Source organism: Oryza sativa, chromosome 11 (assembly GCF_034140825.1).
Source record: "Oryza sativa Japonica Group chromosome 11, ASM3414082v1".
In the NCBI taxonomy this organism is placed as follows: Eukaryota; Viridiplantae; Streptophyta; class Magnoliopsida; order Poales; family Poaceae; genus Oryza; species Oryza sativa.
The window spans coordinates 28,209,377-28,223,695 of NC_089045.1; the positions used below are offsets into that span (position 1 = coordinate 28,209,377).

General features: G+C 45.7%; 2 protein-coding genes across 2 annotated transcripts; one reads left to right on the forward strand and one right to left on the reverse strand.

Annotated features, from left to right (window-relative positions):
• Window positions 1–5,779: 5,779 nt before the first annotated feature.
• Window positions 5,780–8,926, forward strand: LOC107275574 (disease resistance protein Pik-2-like). Its single transcript, XM_015760878.1, has one exon. It carries the CDS (start codon window positions 5,780–5,782, stop codon window positions 8,924–8,926), a length of 3,147 nt encoding a protein of 1,048 aa, XP_015616364.1.
• A 2,367-nt stretch (window positions 8,927–11,293) lies between these two features.
• Window positions 11,294–14,089, reverse strand: LOC107276632 (disease resistance protein PIK6-NP-like). The gene has a single exon (XM_066305463.1). It carries the CDS (start codon window positions 13,233–13,235, stop codon window positions 11,961–11,963), a length of 1,275 nt encoding a protein of 424 aa, XP_066161560.1. The 5' UTR covers window positions 13,236–14,089; the 3' UTR covers window positions 11,294–11,960.
• Window positions 14,090–14,319: the final 230 nt, after the last annotated feature.

A 14,319-nucleotide genomic window follows, 5' to 3' on the forward strand; every position in this document is an offset into this window, starting at 1 on the left:
CTCCCTCCTAGCGCCGTGCCGGGCCGAGCCGCCGCTGCGGCTGTGTGCCGCCGCCTTCGCGCCGCCGTCATCCGCCGCCGCTTTCCGCGCCTCCGGTTGCCGTCGCCGGCGACCGTGCGTGCGCGCCACCGCCCTCGCCATAACCGGTCGGCCGGTTTGAGGCCGAGCCGAGCCGACCGGGCGTCTCCTCCTCCCCATGAGCCGCCGCTCGGTGGGGCCCGCTTGCCAGCCGCCCCTCTCTCTCCTTGAGTCACTGACCCGCGGGTCCCGCGTGTCGGCGCCACCCCTCCTTGTGCTGACGTCAGCCCTGGGGCAATATTGCGCAATAAATTGATTAAGGGTTTTTCTTTTATAGTAAAAACACAGAGAATCTTCTAAAAATCATAACTAATTCATCCGAGCTCCGATTAAGTCCATTCAAGTCTCAGTAAATTCATAAAAATGTATAGAATCCATTAAAAATGGTTTTGCTTCCTGTTTCAGTAGTCTTATAGCATGTTTTGCTTGTGTGCTTTGTTTGTCGCGTAGATTTCGGTCGTTTCGTCGATTCGCGGTTTCTTGAAAACGTTGCTGTGGCCTCATCAGTGCGAGAGCAAGGCAAGTCATACATTGCAATTGATCATATTGTACCCAATTTACAAATGTCCCGCATTTCTATTAAATATTGCATTATTTTACAATATCATGTGGGATGGGTCCTATTACTCAGCTATATGTTGTTTCCCTTACGCCATTAATAACTTGGGTATTAAAATGACTAGATGTTGGTTTAGGAGATGCTTAGCCATGCTTAGTTCAACTAGTGCACAAAGGGGGATCACATTAAAGCATAGACTTGATTATTGGCATAGCTTTGATTTAGTGCCACCGTAATGGTGTGGGTTAATTAAAATACACATCATGGTGGGCTGTGGGTGCATGGTCTTGCTAGTCGCACCCATGGCATTTAAGGACCGGTTCGCGGGATGCCCTGGAAGAATTTATCGTACTTACCACAAGCCAGCGTGGGCAACGGCTGGGCTTGTAGTGTAGCTTTTCTCTAGCCGACGTACCCAGGCGAGGGTGGGCGTGATGGAGTTGGGTCGGCCGGGGCGTCCGGTTGATCGGCTTCCGGATTCACCGCGGCACGAAAGGGGGGCTGCCCGTTGCCTGCTGGGGACGGGGGCGAACCCTAAGGTGTGGTGCGATCGGTTAGAGAGGGTTATGCGAAGGGTCCTGTCACGGCCTCTTTCCGGTATGTCGTGGTGGCATGTCGGCGCACGGGAACGTGTCGTGGGGCTGTGTCTTGTGGGTACAGTTGTACACCTCTGATCAGAGTAAAACTATTCGAATAGCCGTGCCCGCGGTTATGGGCGGTCGACCAGATTCACCGTGATTAGTTTCACCCTAGTTAGCTTTTGGAACTGGTTAGTTCAGGTGGTGGTTTGGGCCTGTCGCAACGTGGTGTAACGTTGGACAGTGATTGGTTAATATGGATTAATTACTGCAACTGTTTTACTGCTTTCAACTACTGCTTTGAAATGCCGGCTTTATGCAAAAAAACCTTTAGCCTCCCTTGGATATATCTTGCATCATACCTCCTCTTCCGGTATGACTTGCTGAGTACAGTGGGTAGTACTCAGTCTTGCTCTCTTTTCCCCCACACCAGCGTTGAAGTCCTTCTCAGTTGAAGATGTCTCGAAGAGGTTGGTTTCGTCGCTGCCGTCAAGGATGCCTGTGGAATGGAGTCGCCCGCTGCAGAAGTCAAGCCTTCAGGCTTAGCTCGCTTTTATCTTTTTCCGCTGCATTTGTAATCTTTTATATTTTTGTAAGACGTGGATCTGTATGTCAACAATTGTCGTTTGTGTACCCTGGCTGGTCCTGGACAGGGGTTTAATGCACATTCAGCTTAGAAATTCTGGTTCGTGAATTTCTGGGCGTGACATCATCTCTCCAAAAGGATTCATGCCATCCGTACTCAAACCAAACCGTATGTTTCGTGCGTCCTTTCCAAATTCTTTAAATTTTCTGTCGATGTTTCGCCACTGCGAACCATTGGCGGGGTGTCTCAGCATCCCGTCCTGTTGACGCTCTTCAGCGTGCCATCGCAACATTCTAGCATTCCCCTTGTTCCTGAACAAACGCCTTAGCCGTGGTATTATAGGGAAATACCACATCACCTTAGCAGGAATTCTCTTCTTTGTTAGCTGCCCGTCAACTTCTCCTGGATCGTCCCGTCTAATCTTGTATCGTAGTGCTTTGCAAACAGGGCATGCTTCTAGGTTCTCATACTCCTCACCGCGATATAGGATACAATCGTTCGGACATGCGTGAATCTTATGAACTTCCAGTCCTAACGGGCAGACTATCTTCTTAGCCTCGTACGTTGTCTCGGGCAATTTGTTTCCCCCCGGAAGAATGTTCTTGACGAGTTTCAATAAATCGCCAAATGCCTTGTCACTAACCCCATTTTTTGCCTTCCATTGCAACAACTCCAGAGTGGTATCCAACTTTTTGTGCCCCTGCTCGCAACCTGGGTACAACGAAGTTCTGTGGTCCTCCAACATCTTGTCCAATTTATGGGCCTCCTTTTCACTTTCGCAGTCCTCTCTGGCGTCCTGCAACATCTGACCAAGATCATCCGCAACGTCGTTACCATCAACAGCTATTTCCTCCTCGCCCGTTTGATTTCCTTCAAATCCAACATACTGAGCAAAGTCCGGAATATTGTCGTCTTCCACTTCATCTTCTTCCATTTCAACACCTTGCTCTCCGTGGGATGTCCAACAATTATAGCTTGGCATGAACCCCGACTCAAACAAGTGGAAATGAATAGTCCTGGATGCAGAATACTCTTTCTGATTCTTACACTTATTGCATGGACAACAAATAAAACCCCTTTGCCTGTTAGCTTCGGCCACTCTCAAAAAATAGTGCACGCCGTCAATAAACTCTTTGGACCGCCGGTCAGCGTACATCCATTGCCGATCCATCTACATGAGTCAAAAAAACCGTACACAAATAATTATTCTTACAATAATGACAGTCATACAATAATTATAAGATATCTTTATTCATACAAAAATCATAAAATATTACACCAAATAATTCTTAAAAACTATTTGTAAAGTTTTAAACTAATTTTAATGTGTTTTACTTCTTTTAATTTTCATTTTAGTTTGTTTTCTATTATTTAAGATTAACTTTCACTAGAGTTTTCCTTCTCAACTATTTTATAAAACCTTGTTTAGCAAATGAACTAAATTTCTATATATTCTTTCTTCCCCACACACATTTTCTCTCTCATCAACTTACAACTAAATTTTGGAGACAAAAAAAGTGTGCAAAACATAGGTGCAAATGTAGTATGACAAAAAAAAACATTGGAGGATGAAGTTGCAAACCTTTTAGGCACCTCCGATTTGTATGTAATCACCAAAATAAATTCAATAGAAATTTTGGCATGACCTCCCCTCTTTTTTGAAGAAATTTTGAAGCTTGCTCGGGCAGCTGGAGGATGAAGAAGACATATATATAGGGGTGGGACTTTAGTCCCGGTTGGTAGCATCTTTAGCCCCGGTTGGTGCTACCAACCGGGACTAAAGTTACGACTTTAGTCCCGGACTAAAGATCCCGGGGGGGCCTGACATGACCTGACAGCATTCGAACCGGGACTAAAGATGATCTTTAGTCCCGGTTGGTAACACAAACCGGGACTAAAGATCAAATATGCCCGTTACCCTTTTGAACCGGGACTAAAGATCATCTTTAACCCCGGTTTTTATTGCATCCGGGACTATTGTGGAAATCGGCCGACCGATGAAAGATGGTTTCTCCACCAGTGAGGGTATCACTTAAGTCATGCATCAATTATTGTGAATGTGTATTTCGAATCATAAAACAATCCTATCGATCCGTTTGAAATTTGTTAGTATGCATGATATCTCACAAATAAAATTCAAATTTGTACATACACATTTATCCACCATCATCTCATCTACATGTGAGTTTCACCTAAGTTGGAGTTTACATCATATATATGTGCATGCAAAGCACAGAAGTGTTGTCAGAGCTAAATGTGAGGAAGATGATAGTAGGTTGACGCAGGGCTGCGTTTAGTTCCATCCAAAGTTTGGATTTTGGTTGAAATTGGAGATGATGTGACTGAAAAGTTGTGTGTGTGTATGACAGGTTGATGTGATGGAATTTTGCAAACTTTGGATCCAAAGTTTAGATGCAATAGTTCAAACAATTTCATTGACCTTGAAAGTTTAACAATATAGAACTGCACAATTATTGGTGGAAATCTACAACTGTAACTAAAAGCCAAGAGATTCATCTTTTAAAATGATCTATTAAAGAGTTTATTTTTTAAAATTTTACTGGGGTAAAACAGAAAAAAAAAATTCTGATCCGGTATTAAAACTAAATATTATTGCAAGAATATGTTTATCACCTATTTTTCCCGGTTTCAAATTAATATAAGTGTGTAGTTTTAGAAATTTAGGAATTTTTCATCTTTGGAGACCTAGAAATATTTGTGCATTTTTCATTGTTAAGATACTAGATCAAAAGGAGCCACTATATTCGTTTTGAAGACCTACAAATTACTGTATTAATTAATTAGAGATAAATAATAAAATTAACACTGTTTGATCGTTATGTGTCAAAATTGTAATTATAACACTATAGATTGATCAATGATAGTTGTCTAGGGATTCACATGTTTGTTCTGGAGACCAAGAAATTATACTGCATTGATCAAAGAAAAATAATAAAGTCACACCATTTGTAGGCTCAAGTTATTTTTCTCCAATCCATGATTAACTACTAGGAGTCAAATTTTGGATCACTCTTGTAGTCTTGGAGATGCTCTTGTTGTGCCTTAAAGAAACCCTAAAATTAAACTATAGCCAGTTGCACATGCAATGCAAACGCTATTTTATTGCATACTCCTTCCCTCCAAAAAAAAAAAATCCACTCCCTCTATTTCATATTATAAATCGTTTTATTTTTTTCTAGTTAAACCATTTAAAGATGTTTGATCAAGTTTATAAAAAAATGCAGTAGTATTTTTAACACAAAACAAACATATTATCAAAATATATTTAATGATAGATTTAATGAAATTAATTTAATATTTTAGATGTTGCTATTTTTTTTATAAATTTGGTCAAACTTAACGAAGTTTGACTAAAAAAATTAAACGATTTATAATATGAAACGGATGGAATAACTTCTAGGGATAGTTGTGGACAATTTTTTTCGAGAATTACGCAGTACAACGCAGGCACTCACAACACACGCACGCACACAAATCCTAGCCCTATGAGCATCTTCGAAGACTAGAGCGGCAAATCCATCAGAAATTGATTTTTTTATGAGACAAAAAAGTACTCCCTCCTCCCATAAATATTTGACGCCGTTGACTTTTTTAAACATGTTTGACCGTTCATCTTATTTAAAAAATTTAAGTAATTACTAATTCTTTTCCTATCATTTGATTCACTGTTAAATATACTACTACTACTCAAGTTTTTGAAAAATATTAACGAAATTTTTTAAATAAGATGGACGGTCAAACATGTTTTAAAAAGTCAACGGCGTCAAATATTTTGGGATGGAGGGAGTATTTACATATACAAGTTGCATTTCAGCTGCCCGCCGTCTAGCCTACATATACGCTCACATGCTTCTCAAGATTACTCCATGGATGATCACATGGATCTCTCCTCGTCTTCAGGAGAGTTGTAGACACGGCCTCCGGGCCTCCTAATTTGCTGGGCGGCGGCAGCCGGCCATGGCGGACCTGGCGTTGAGCACCGTGCACGCGCTGCTGGGCGTCATCCGCAAGGAGGCGGAGCTCCTGGGCGGCGTCCGCGGCGACGTGCAGTTCATCAGGGACGAGATGGAGAGCATCAACGGCCTCCTCCGCCACCTCGCCGGCACCAAGGAGCGTGCCAGCGACCACCAGGTCCGAGCCTGGATCAAGCAGGTCATGGAGCTTGCCTACGACTCCAACAACTGCGTCGAGAGGTACGCGCGGACGCGCTCCGGCCGCCGCCGCCGCAGGGGATTCCTCGGCAGCCTCCGCCGCGCCGCCCGCCTGCCGTGGGCGATGTGGGTTCGCCGCCGTGTCGCCACCCGGATCCGGCAGCTCAAGGTCCGTGCGCGCGAGGTCGGCGAGCGGCAGCAGCGGTACGGCGTCGCCGTCCCGGCCAAGAAGGACGGCGCAGCAGCAGCAGAGGACGACGGTGACAACAAGCGGCCGCTGGAGTACTCGAGCATGCCCCGCAAGGTGGCCGGAGGCGGCGATGCTTCCCGGCGACGAGCCGCGGCGATCGTCTCCGAGTGCGGGACCGATCACATGCTGAAGGAGTGCACCGACGAGCTGATCAACTGGGTCGACATGGGAGTGGCACCGGACGGCCGCTCCGGCGTGGAGCTGAAGCGGCCGAAGCTCAGCGTCGCGGTCATCGTCGCGCCTGACGCGGCGGACGGAGCAATTGTCGTGGACAAGGTGTACAGGCATTACAAGCCGATGCTGCAGCCACCTTCCTCCGGCTCCGGCACGCCGGTGACGGCGGCGGCGACGTCGCCGTTCAAGTGCAGGCTCAGCGTCACCCTCCGGCGGCCGACGAATCTGATGGAGGTTCTGATGGACATGCTCCGGCAGCTCCAATCCGAAGGCTGCGTCGAGTCCATGGGCGATGACGTGCAAACATGGGATCTAGACACGCTCAAGGAGAAGATCAAGAATTCACTGAGGGGGAAAAGGTTGCTGCTCTTCCTCACCAATGCGGACTACCTCGACATATGGTTCCCGATCGAAGAGGTGCTCGCCTCCACTGACTGCGACCATGGAAGCGCCGTGGTGTTGTCCTCCAAGGACAGGGAGGTGGCCAACAAATTGATGCCCCCTCTGATGAACACTAGTACCATCTCTGACAACATGAACAACGGAAGTGCGAGCGCGGCAGCGGCGGCGGCGGTGGAGGTGGAGGTGGAGGAGGACAAAGATTTGGAAAGCAACAATTCCAAGTCCAAGTCCAAGTCGAAGCTCCCTCTGATGAAAACTGTGTCCTACTCCCATGTCGATTTCCACTACAAGAAAGCTAACCAACTGATGCTGCAGCTAACTAGCAGCTACAACACCAGCGATGCCGTGAAACAAGTACTCACCAGGTGCGACACGGATGACTTCTGCGCCAAGGTCTTCCTCCATGCCCTGCACAACAACCCAAACCGGACGGCGGATGAGCTCAAGATCTTGACGGAAAACCTCGCACCGGACCGATGCTCCAACGACCCCTTGGAGAAAAGGGTCCGGTTGGCTGCCTTCTGCTACTATGGCCTGCCTGACCGCTATAAGAATTGCTTGTGGTACGCGGCTGCCTTCATTCGAGGGAGCTACGACATACGTAGGGCAAGCTTGACAAGGCGATGGATCGCCGAGGGCTTGATCATCAGATCAGGCCAGCCGACCGAGCAAGAGGAGGCTGAGCGCTGTGTCGACACTCTCCTATCTCTGAATCTCCTCATCCCTAAGGAGCGTGAGCGCGGCGTAATTGAAGGCAAGGTCAAGACCTGCTCCGTCAACACTCCGGTCATCGACATAGTCAATGGGAGCCGAAGCATCAGCGCAAGCACCGTCGACGACTTCCTGGATACTAACCAGCTACCGCTTGACCTAGATCTCCACTTCTCTATCCGCAATGGGATCAGGATCCGTCAGCTAGACGCCATGGATGGCTCCACTATGGAGCCACGGCCGCCCGCACCCAAAAAGCAACTAGAGAGCGTTATGGAGTTTCTACGGAAGCTGCCATCCTCGTCAAGGCTGCGCCTCCTTCGAGTCTTGGATCTCGAGGGTTGTGGTGTCATCATCACCAACCGCCACCTCAACAACATCTGTCAGATCCGCAAGCTCAAGTACCTTAGCCTGCGTGGTACCAATATTGTATGGCTTCCAAAGAAGCTCCACCAGCTAGAGCTGCTTGAGACTCTCGACATCCGACAGACCAGGGTATGCGTGTTCGAGTCGACGCTGCCAAAGAGCCTGAAGCATCTCCTCGCCGGCCGCGTGGACTGCCTCGGTGATGATGCCGTCACGGTCAAGTCGAAGGAATCATTCTCCACAGTGCGTATGCCTAGCGGCATCCCTGCCGGTGACATGAGCAAGCTAGAGATACTATCCCATGTTTGGGTCTCTGACAGCGCCAAGGAGCTAGACAACCTTGGCGAGAAGCTAAAGCAGCTAAGAAAGCTAGGCGTAGTATTGTGTGGCGGCAGCAAAGCCAACTTGAAGGATCTCTTCGCTCAGATCAACAAGCTGCACACAACACTCCGATCACTGTCCATCCGAATGAAGCCGGTCAGCAGTTGGGGCTCCACGGAGGCAGTCCTAATGACACCTCCATTGCTGCTCGAGAGCTTGCGCATCTGTGGCGTCAGAGACTGGCTGCCCCGCCGGATGAAAGAGCTCAACAACCTCTCCAAGCTAACCCTCCGAGACACTCTCCTAAACGAGGACAACCTCGCTGTCCTCGGTGCGCTCAAGGGCCTGCGTTGTCTCAGGCTCCGCTACCACTCCTTCGACTCTGGCGGTCTCACCTTCAGTAGTGACACCTTCCCCAACCTCGTAGGTTTGGTCATCGAGGACGACATGCTAGTGACCATCACCTTTGCTCCTGGAACAGCACCCAAACTTGCCAAGATCATCTGGTCATTCCAACGGATGGAGTCCCTAACAGGAATTAAGAACCTTCAGAGCTTGAGACGCATCGAGCTCAACCTGCTGGCAGGAAATGGTGCCACGGATGATTATCCTCAGTTGAAGCAAGAGATCAAGGAGCATCCCGGTAAGCCTGTACTTGTTTGCCAACTCATTGATCCAAAGAAAGGGGGTCAAGTAGCTAATCGTGCCATTGGTGTTGCTACTACCTAGCCAGCTTAATTATGAGCGGCTTGCTATCTACTCATCCATCGGAAAAACCCACCCTAGTTGAGGATGGGACACAACATAGTACAATAAATCTGGACAGGTTTATTGTACTATGTTGTGTCCCATACCTAACTAGATTGGTTTTTTGGGGGACGGAGGGAGTATTGATGTTGAGTTGTTGATGCATGGTATTGCAACTACAATGATTGTAATAATTTCTAGATTGGTGTTTCAGTACTTGTCCTTCAATGTTGTTCATTTAATTTGTGTACTTGTGTACTGCATGCTGAGCACTGTTTGAGATTGGTAATGTCTGTGCATGTGTTTCCTTTTTTTGTCCTCTAATTCCCATCAACTTTTATGGTTTGATGTGTATTGTTGGAAAAGTAATAATCACAAAGGCTTTTGAAAGGAACAATACTACTCATGTATCAAATTTGAGTTCTATTCTACAAGCACCAGCTTTATATTTTCCTTTGTTTTGCCCACAAATTTGATATATCTTTAGCTATGAAGGTCATATTTCTCACCCCCCCCCCCTTCCCCATGCAAATCTCCCAACAAGGCAAAAAATTGGTGACATTGATATGTTGCAATCATACAACATCTTTAAAAATTCGTAGTCTTCAGTTGAGATATGTAGAACCTCCTTCCAAGGCACTTCACCAACGGGTGCGTGTGATCCGGCTGGAAACTAACTACTTGCCAATTGTTTGAGGTTTAGGTATGACTTTACGGTTAAACTACTTAGAATTTTAAATCTACCGATTTATATATAAATCATATAAGTTAAAAAACTAGCACAAGCTAAATAAGTCTAAGCCTAAAGAAAGAGGAAAACCCAAAAATAACGAGCTTTCAGAAAATGACATAAATCTTTGAAGAATTTCTGATGAACAACTTGTGTACTATACTTCAAAATATATTTGTTACGAGTGGGGTACCAACGTTCAAATTTTAAATACCTCCTCCAAAAAAGATAATAATATTGGGTACTTTTACTTGATGGCAACTATGAATGAAACATTTGATACAAATGAGTTTTTTAGCCTGAGCAAGATGAATGGATTACATATTAATAGACTAATAGAGATGTTATTAATTGAAAAATATTCGTTGCCAGTTACTATAAAGGCTTGTTTGGTTCTTCGGAGTGTAGCAGTTTCCTGACGATGGTGGAATCACGCATGACAAAAATTACCAAGTTTCTCAAATAGAGAATGGATTTATTTTAAATTAAGCGTAAAGGGTAATATAAAACATTTTTTGCAATACATTTGTAAAAATCAGTAGACTTTATAATACTATGAAATTACTTTCGAAATAAATCTACGCATATGATACTCATGTATCCAATTCTCAGTACTCATTTGGAAGTTTGACCAAAAGAAAAGAAACATATTTGTTTGAAGCAAGTCAGAAGAGATGATCGAAAAAAAAAATCAACAGAGATGGACCAAAGTCTGTGAAATTTGATGGGCTTATGATCTCTGAACGGCCCACAAGAGAAAGTTACGGCCCATCAAGTCAGACTACTCCCCACATGGAAGACGACGCCGCGATTCTCGCCGTCGCCGGCCGCCACCAACCGGCGAATCCCCCCTCTCGCCGCCGCGGCGGAGGGGCTAGCGATGACCACCGCTCCTGACGAGCTCATCGGTAGCCGGCGGGCCGTGGGAGGGGAGGCTTCTAACGCCGTGGAAGAAACTCCGGCCGCCGCCTTCTGCCGCCGGTCACCTGCTGTAAGCTCCTCTCGCCTTGTGGGCTTGTTAGTTTGTGGAAGGTGATGCAATCAATCTCCTGGCAGATTCGGAATGCGTATGTGATTTGTGATTGCCTCCTCCGTATTATTCTGTCTAGGAGCATGGTAGTTGCTATCGCTTGGATCTGGGGGGGTTTCGTTTTCTTAATTCGTGAATTTTAGTTTGCGGTATTTCAATTATGGATCAGGAAGTTTGATGAAAGAGAAGATGTATTTGGAATTTTGGATGTCCCTTTTTCTCTACAGATCTGCAGAAACCTAGTTAGGGAATTCAGTACATGAACAGTCAAGAAATCAATCATTACTATACTTGTTGCTAGAAGGTAAGGTAGATAAAGAAGCTGAAATCAAAATAGTCAGTTTTGTGCTTTATACTACTTGGCTTCTGCATATATATAGCAAAGGCTCAGAACCTGCAGAAGTGTTAAATTCTATTTACATTCCTTGCGTGTCTGTTTCTGAACTTTGCAATGTTTGATAAACTAAAAACTCATGTTCTGCAATACTACTACAGGAATCTGAATGCTTGAGGTTGATGAACCAAATGGCATGTGCATTGCTTCGATGAAGGAGGCCACTGTTGTAATTGGACTAGAGTCACACGCCCACTGTAAGACCAGACCTTGTGTTTTTTTTTTTTAATTTTATGTTTCCTTCTCCTTGCCAAACATGAATCCCAACAGGACTAGACAGACTAACAGGATTTCAAACTAGGAAACACACAGAGGACCAAATCACTTCAATCGAAATATCAAATGCATATCCATATTTGTTGGGGAGATTGGTTCTATACCATCGAATAGCTTTCTGTGGTCGACAAATATATCTAAAAATGAGAAGAGCACAATGCAGTCACTCATAATATAATAGAATCAAAAGTATATACAAGCACTAGTAGTGTTCATGCTCACGCAGGCGATTACTGAAAACACACATAAGTCCAACACCACACCATGGCATGCATAACTGGAGCAGTACACACAACCAAACACACAAGTACATGGAAATCCAAGTCCAGACTGTGGACACCGTAGAGGATTAAACCAATCATTCACACAAAGCAGAAATACAATCTAGCAATCACACACACACAGAGGAAGAGATCAAGTGCAGCGATGCATGAGGCTGAAAGAAGCTAGATGACCATGGATTTTCCTTCAGCTGCATCTTTATTCTAGGATAAATGAATCCACACACATACCAAATCAAGCTTCAGGTTGATGGGAATTGGGGAGTAGTAATTGCATGATTACTAATGAAGCTGAAGCTGCAACCTCAGTCAGTTCCAGCTTCTTCGCGTTGATGGCTTGAATTGTGCTTGAAAACTGGACAGTTGGGATGTGCATCCCTGATTCGTCTCATCGCAGCCATGTCTCCGTCTCCATTGAGCTCTAGCTTCTTCAGCTTGGGGAGGTGTTCAATCCCTGAGAGTGGAAGGGCATCAATGGAGTCAAAAGACCAGATAATCATCTCGAGCTTAGGAGCCGCCCCGATGTTGACAAAGTCAATGTTGGTGATGTCGCAGCCATCAACAAGCAGAGACTTGAGATGGTGGAATTCTTCCGTGTTAAAGGTGAGCTTGGTTCCAGTGTAAGACTTGTGCCGAAGCCTCAGGCAGCGTAGAATTCTAAGTTTTCCGAATACTCGGATTGCATCTTCTCCCAAGTAAGTATTGCTCAGTGTGATCTTGGTGAGTTGGTCGAGCTCAGTGATCCAGTCTGGAAGCCCACTTGTGATGCCGCTGATGTTAAGGCTCTGAAGAAGTTTTGGAGGGGATACCAAGGTAGCCAGTTTATCTGTTTCAGGCACAGTGCCCTCACTTGTTGCCGGATGGTTGATCTGGATCGACAGGGTGAGGAGGCAGCCGTGCAGTTCCTCAATATGTTTGAACAGAAGTGCCAAATTACCGGCTTTCTTGCCATCGAGAATCACACCCAGTTTCCTCAGTTGCAGGAGCTGCCCAATGTCGATTAAGTCATTAACATTGTTGGAAGCATCAACATGGGACAATATCTCCAGCCTTTCCATTCTCCGGGTGCCACTGGGAAGCTCCACGGTCGCAGGGGACTCCTCAAACCCATGCGAGTTATTGTCGTTTCGGCTTGGAGAGCCCTTATTGCCGGCAAGCAAATGCTTTAGCATTGGAAGAAAAAATGATTTCTTGGCAAATGCCCTGATCTTGGTTTGCCTGATGTCCAATGTCTCCAGGTACTGCAGCTTCTCGATTTTCTTGGGAAGTTGAGTGACACCTTTGTTCCTGAGGCTCAGGTACTTGAGCAGCAGTATCTTGCAAATGTTCTTCAGATGCTTGTTCTTCAGGCCTGTGCAGCCTTCGAGATCGAGCACCTTGAGCAGCTGCCATTGATCAGATCCAGGCAGGGAATCAAGGAGAGACAGGATATCACTGGAACGAGATGGCCCTTCTAGTGTCACCCCACTGTTGATGGAAAACCGGTGAGCCAGATCAAGAGGCAGGCATGTGTCCATGAAGCTGCTTACATCTGTAGCAATGAAGTCGTGGATTTTTGGATGCATTGTGCAGGCCTTCATCTTGCCTGCAGCACTGGTTTCCCCTGGACAGAGGAACCCTCGATCGATCAGAGCGCCGAAGACGTGCTCAAATTAAAACATACCTTGTGGTCACTATTATCGTAGTGCTATGATCGGCAAGGCCAGGGTCACTCAAAATGTAAAACAGTCTTCGATAGAGTCGTTTCACAAAGTAATAATCATAATCACTTTGAGATGTGAAAAATTCGGTAGGAGCAGCATCAAAAGCCAACAGAAGGAACCGAATTCCGTAGCAGCAGTATCGCCATCAATAGATAGTGGTGTTCCCCTGCGCTGCCGTTCTATCAGCCTTCCATTTTGAGTGACCCTGGCCTTGCCGATGTTGGTGTATCTCTTGGACAAGAATGTTGGGTTCCTTGTGAGAACCTCCGAGGTTGATCCAGAGCCTGTGACGGAATGAAGTTAGCACGGAAGGATGAGACCTAGTCAAACAAGTCACGTAGGCGCCATGTCAGCTAAAACCGCCTTCAAAGCTGCGGAGGGACCTCGTTTGTCCGGTTTTCGTAAGTTGGGGGACGGGTCGTAGCTGGTTTTGTGGTCAAGGGATGAAAATCAGACTGGGCAACAAATAGAGGGACCCAAAGTGAACTTATTCCAAACTACATAGTGAGAAGCTCAGCAGAGTGGGCTTCAAGGCTTAGACCCAAAGACATGGGCCACGTGGCTTAGGGCCTGGTATGCTCCTATTTATGTGTTGGTTTTGTTAATATCCTACCAAATGTTGATAGTGTCTAATATTGAGAAAATGTTTGACTGTCAAATTTTGGTAGGGTATGTGTTTCTTGATCGTATCCTCAGGTTTGTGCAAATATAAGAGATGTATGTGTATTGCCTTCATTTGGTAATGCATAATTTTGGTAGGTCGGCAAGCCAAACTAACCAATACTATCGGAGTTAATTGAGCTTCCCATAAAAAAGAGAGTAAATCGCAAAAGGTTATACTCCCTCAGTTTCTTAATATTGGAAACTATTCAGCTTTGAGCTTTGATCATTCGTTTTCCAATATTTATAAACACTAAAAGTTGATGCCATGTTATTAGAAGGGGTGTATCAATTTCTTTCG

What these genes read in the sequence shown, in the direction of transcription:
- LOC107276632 (XM_066305463.1), bottom strand. Translation starts at nt 13,235, where the DNA reads ATGAAGGCCTGCACAATGCATCCAAAAATCCACGACTTCATTGCTACA.
- LOC107275574 (XM_015760878.1), top strand. Translation starts at nt 5,780, where the DNA reads ATGGCGGACCTGGCGTTGAGCACCGTGCACGCGCTGCTGGGCGTCATC.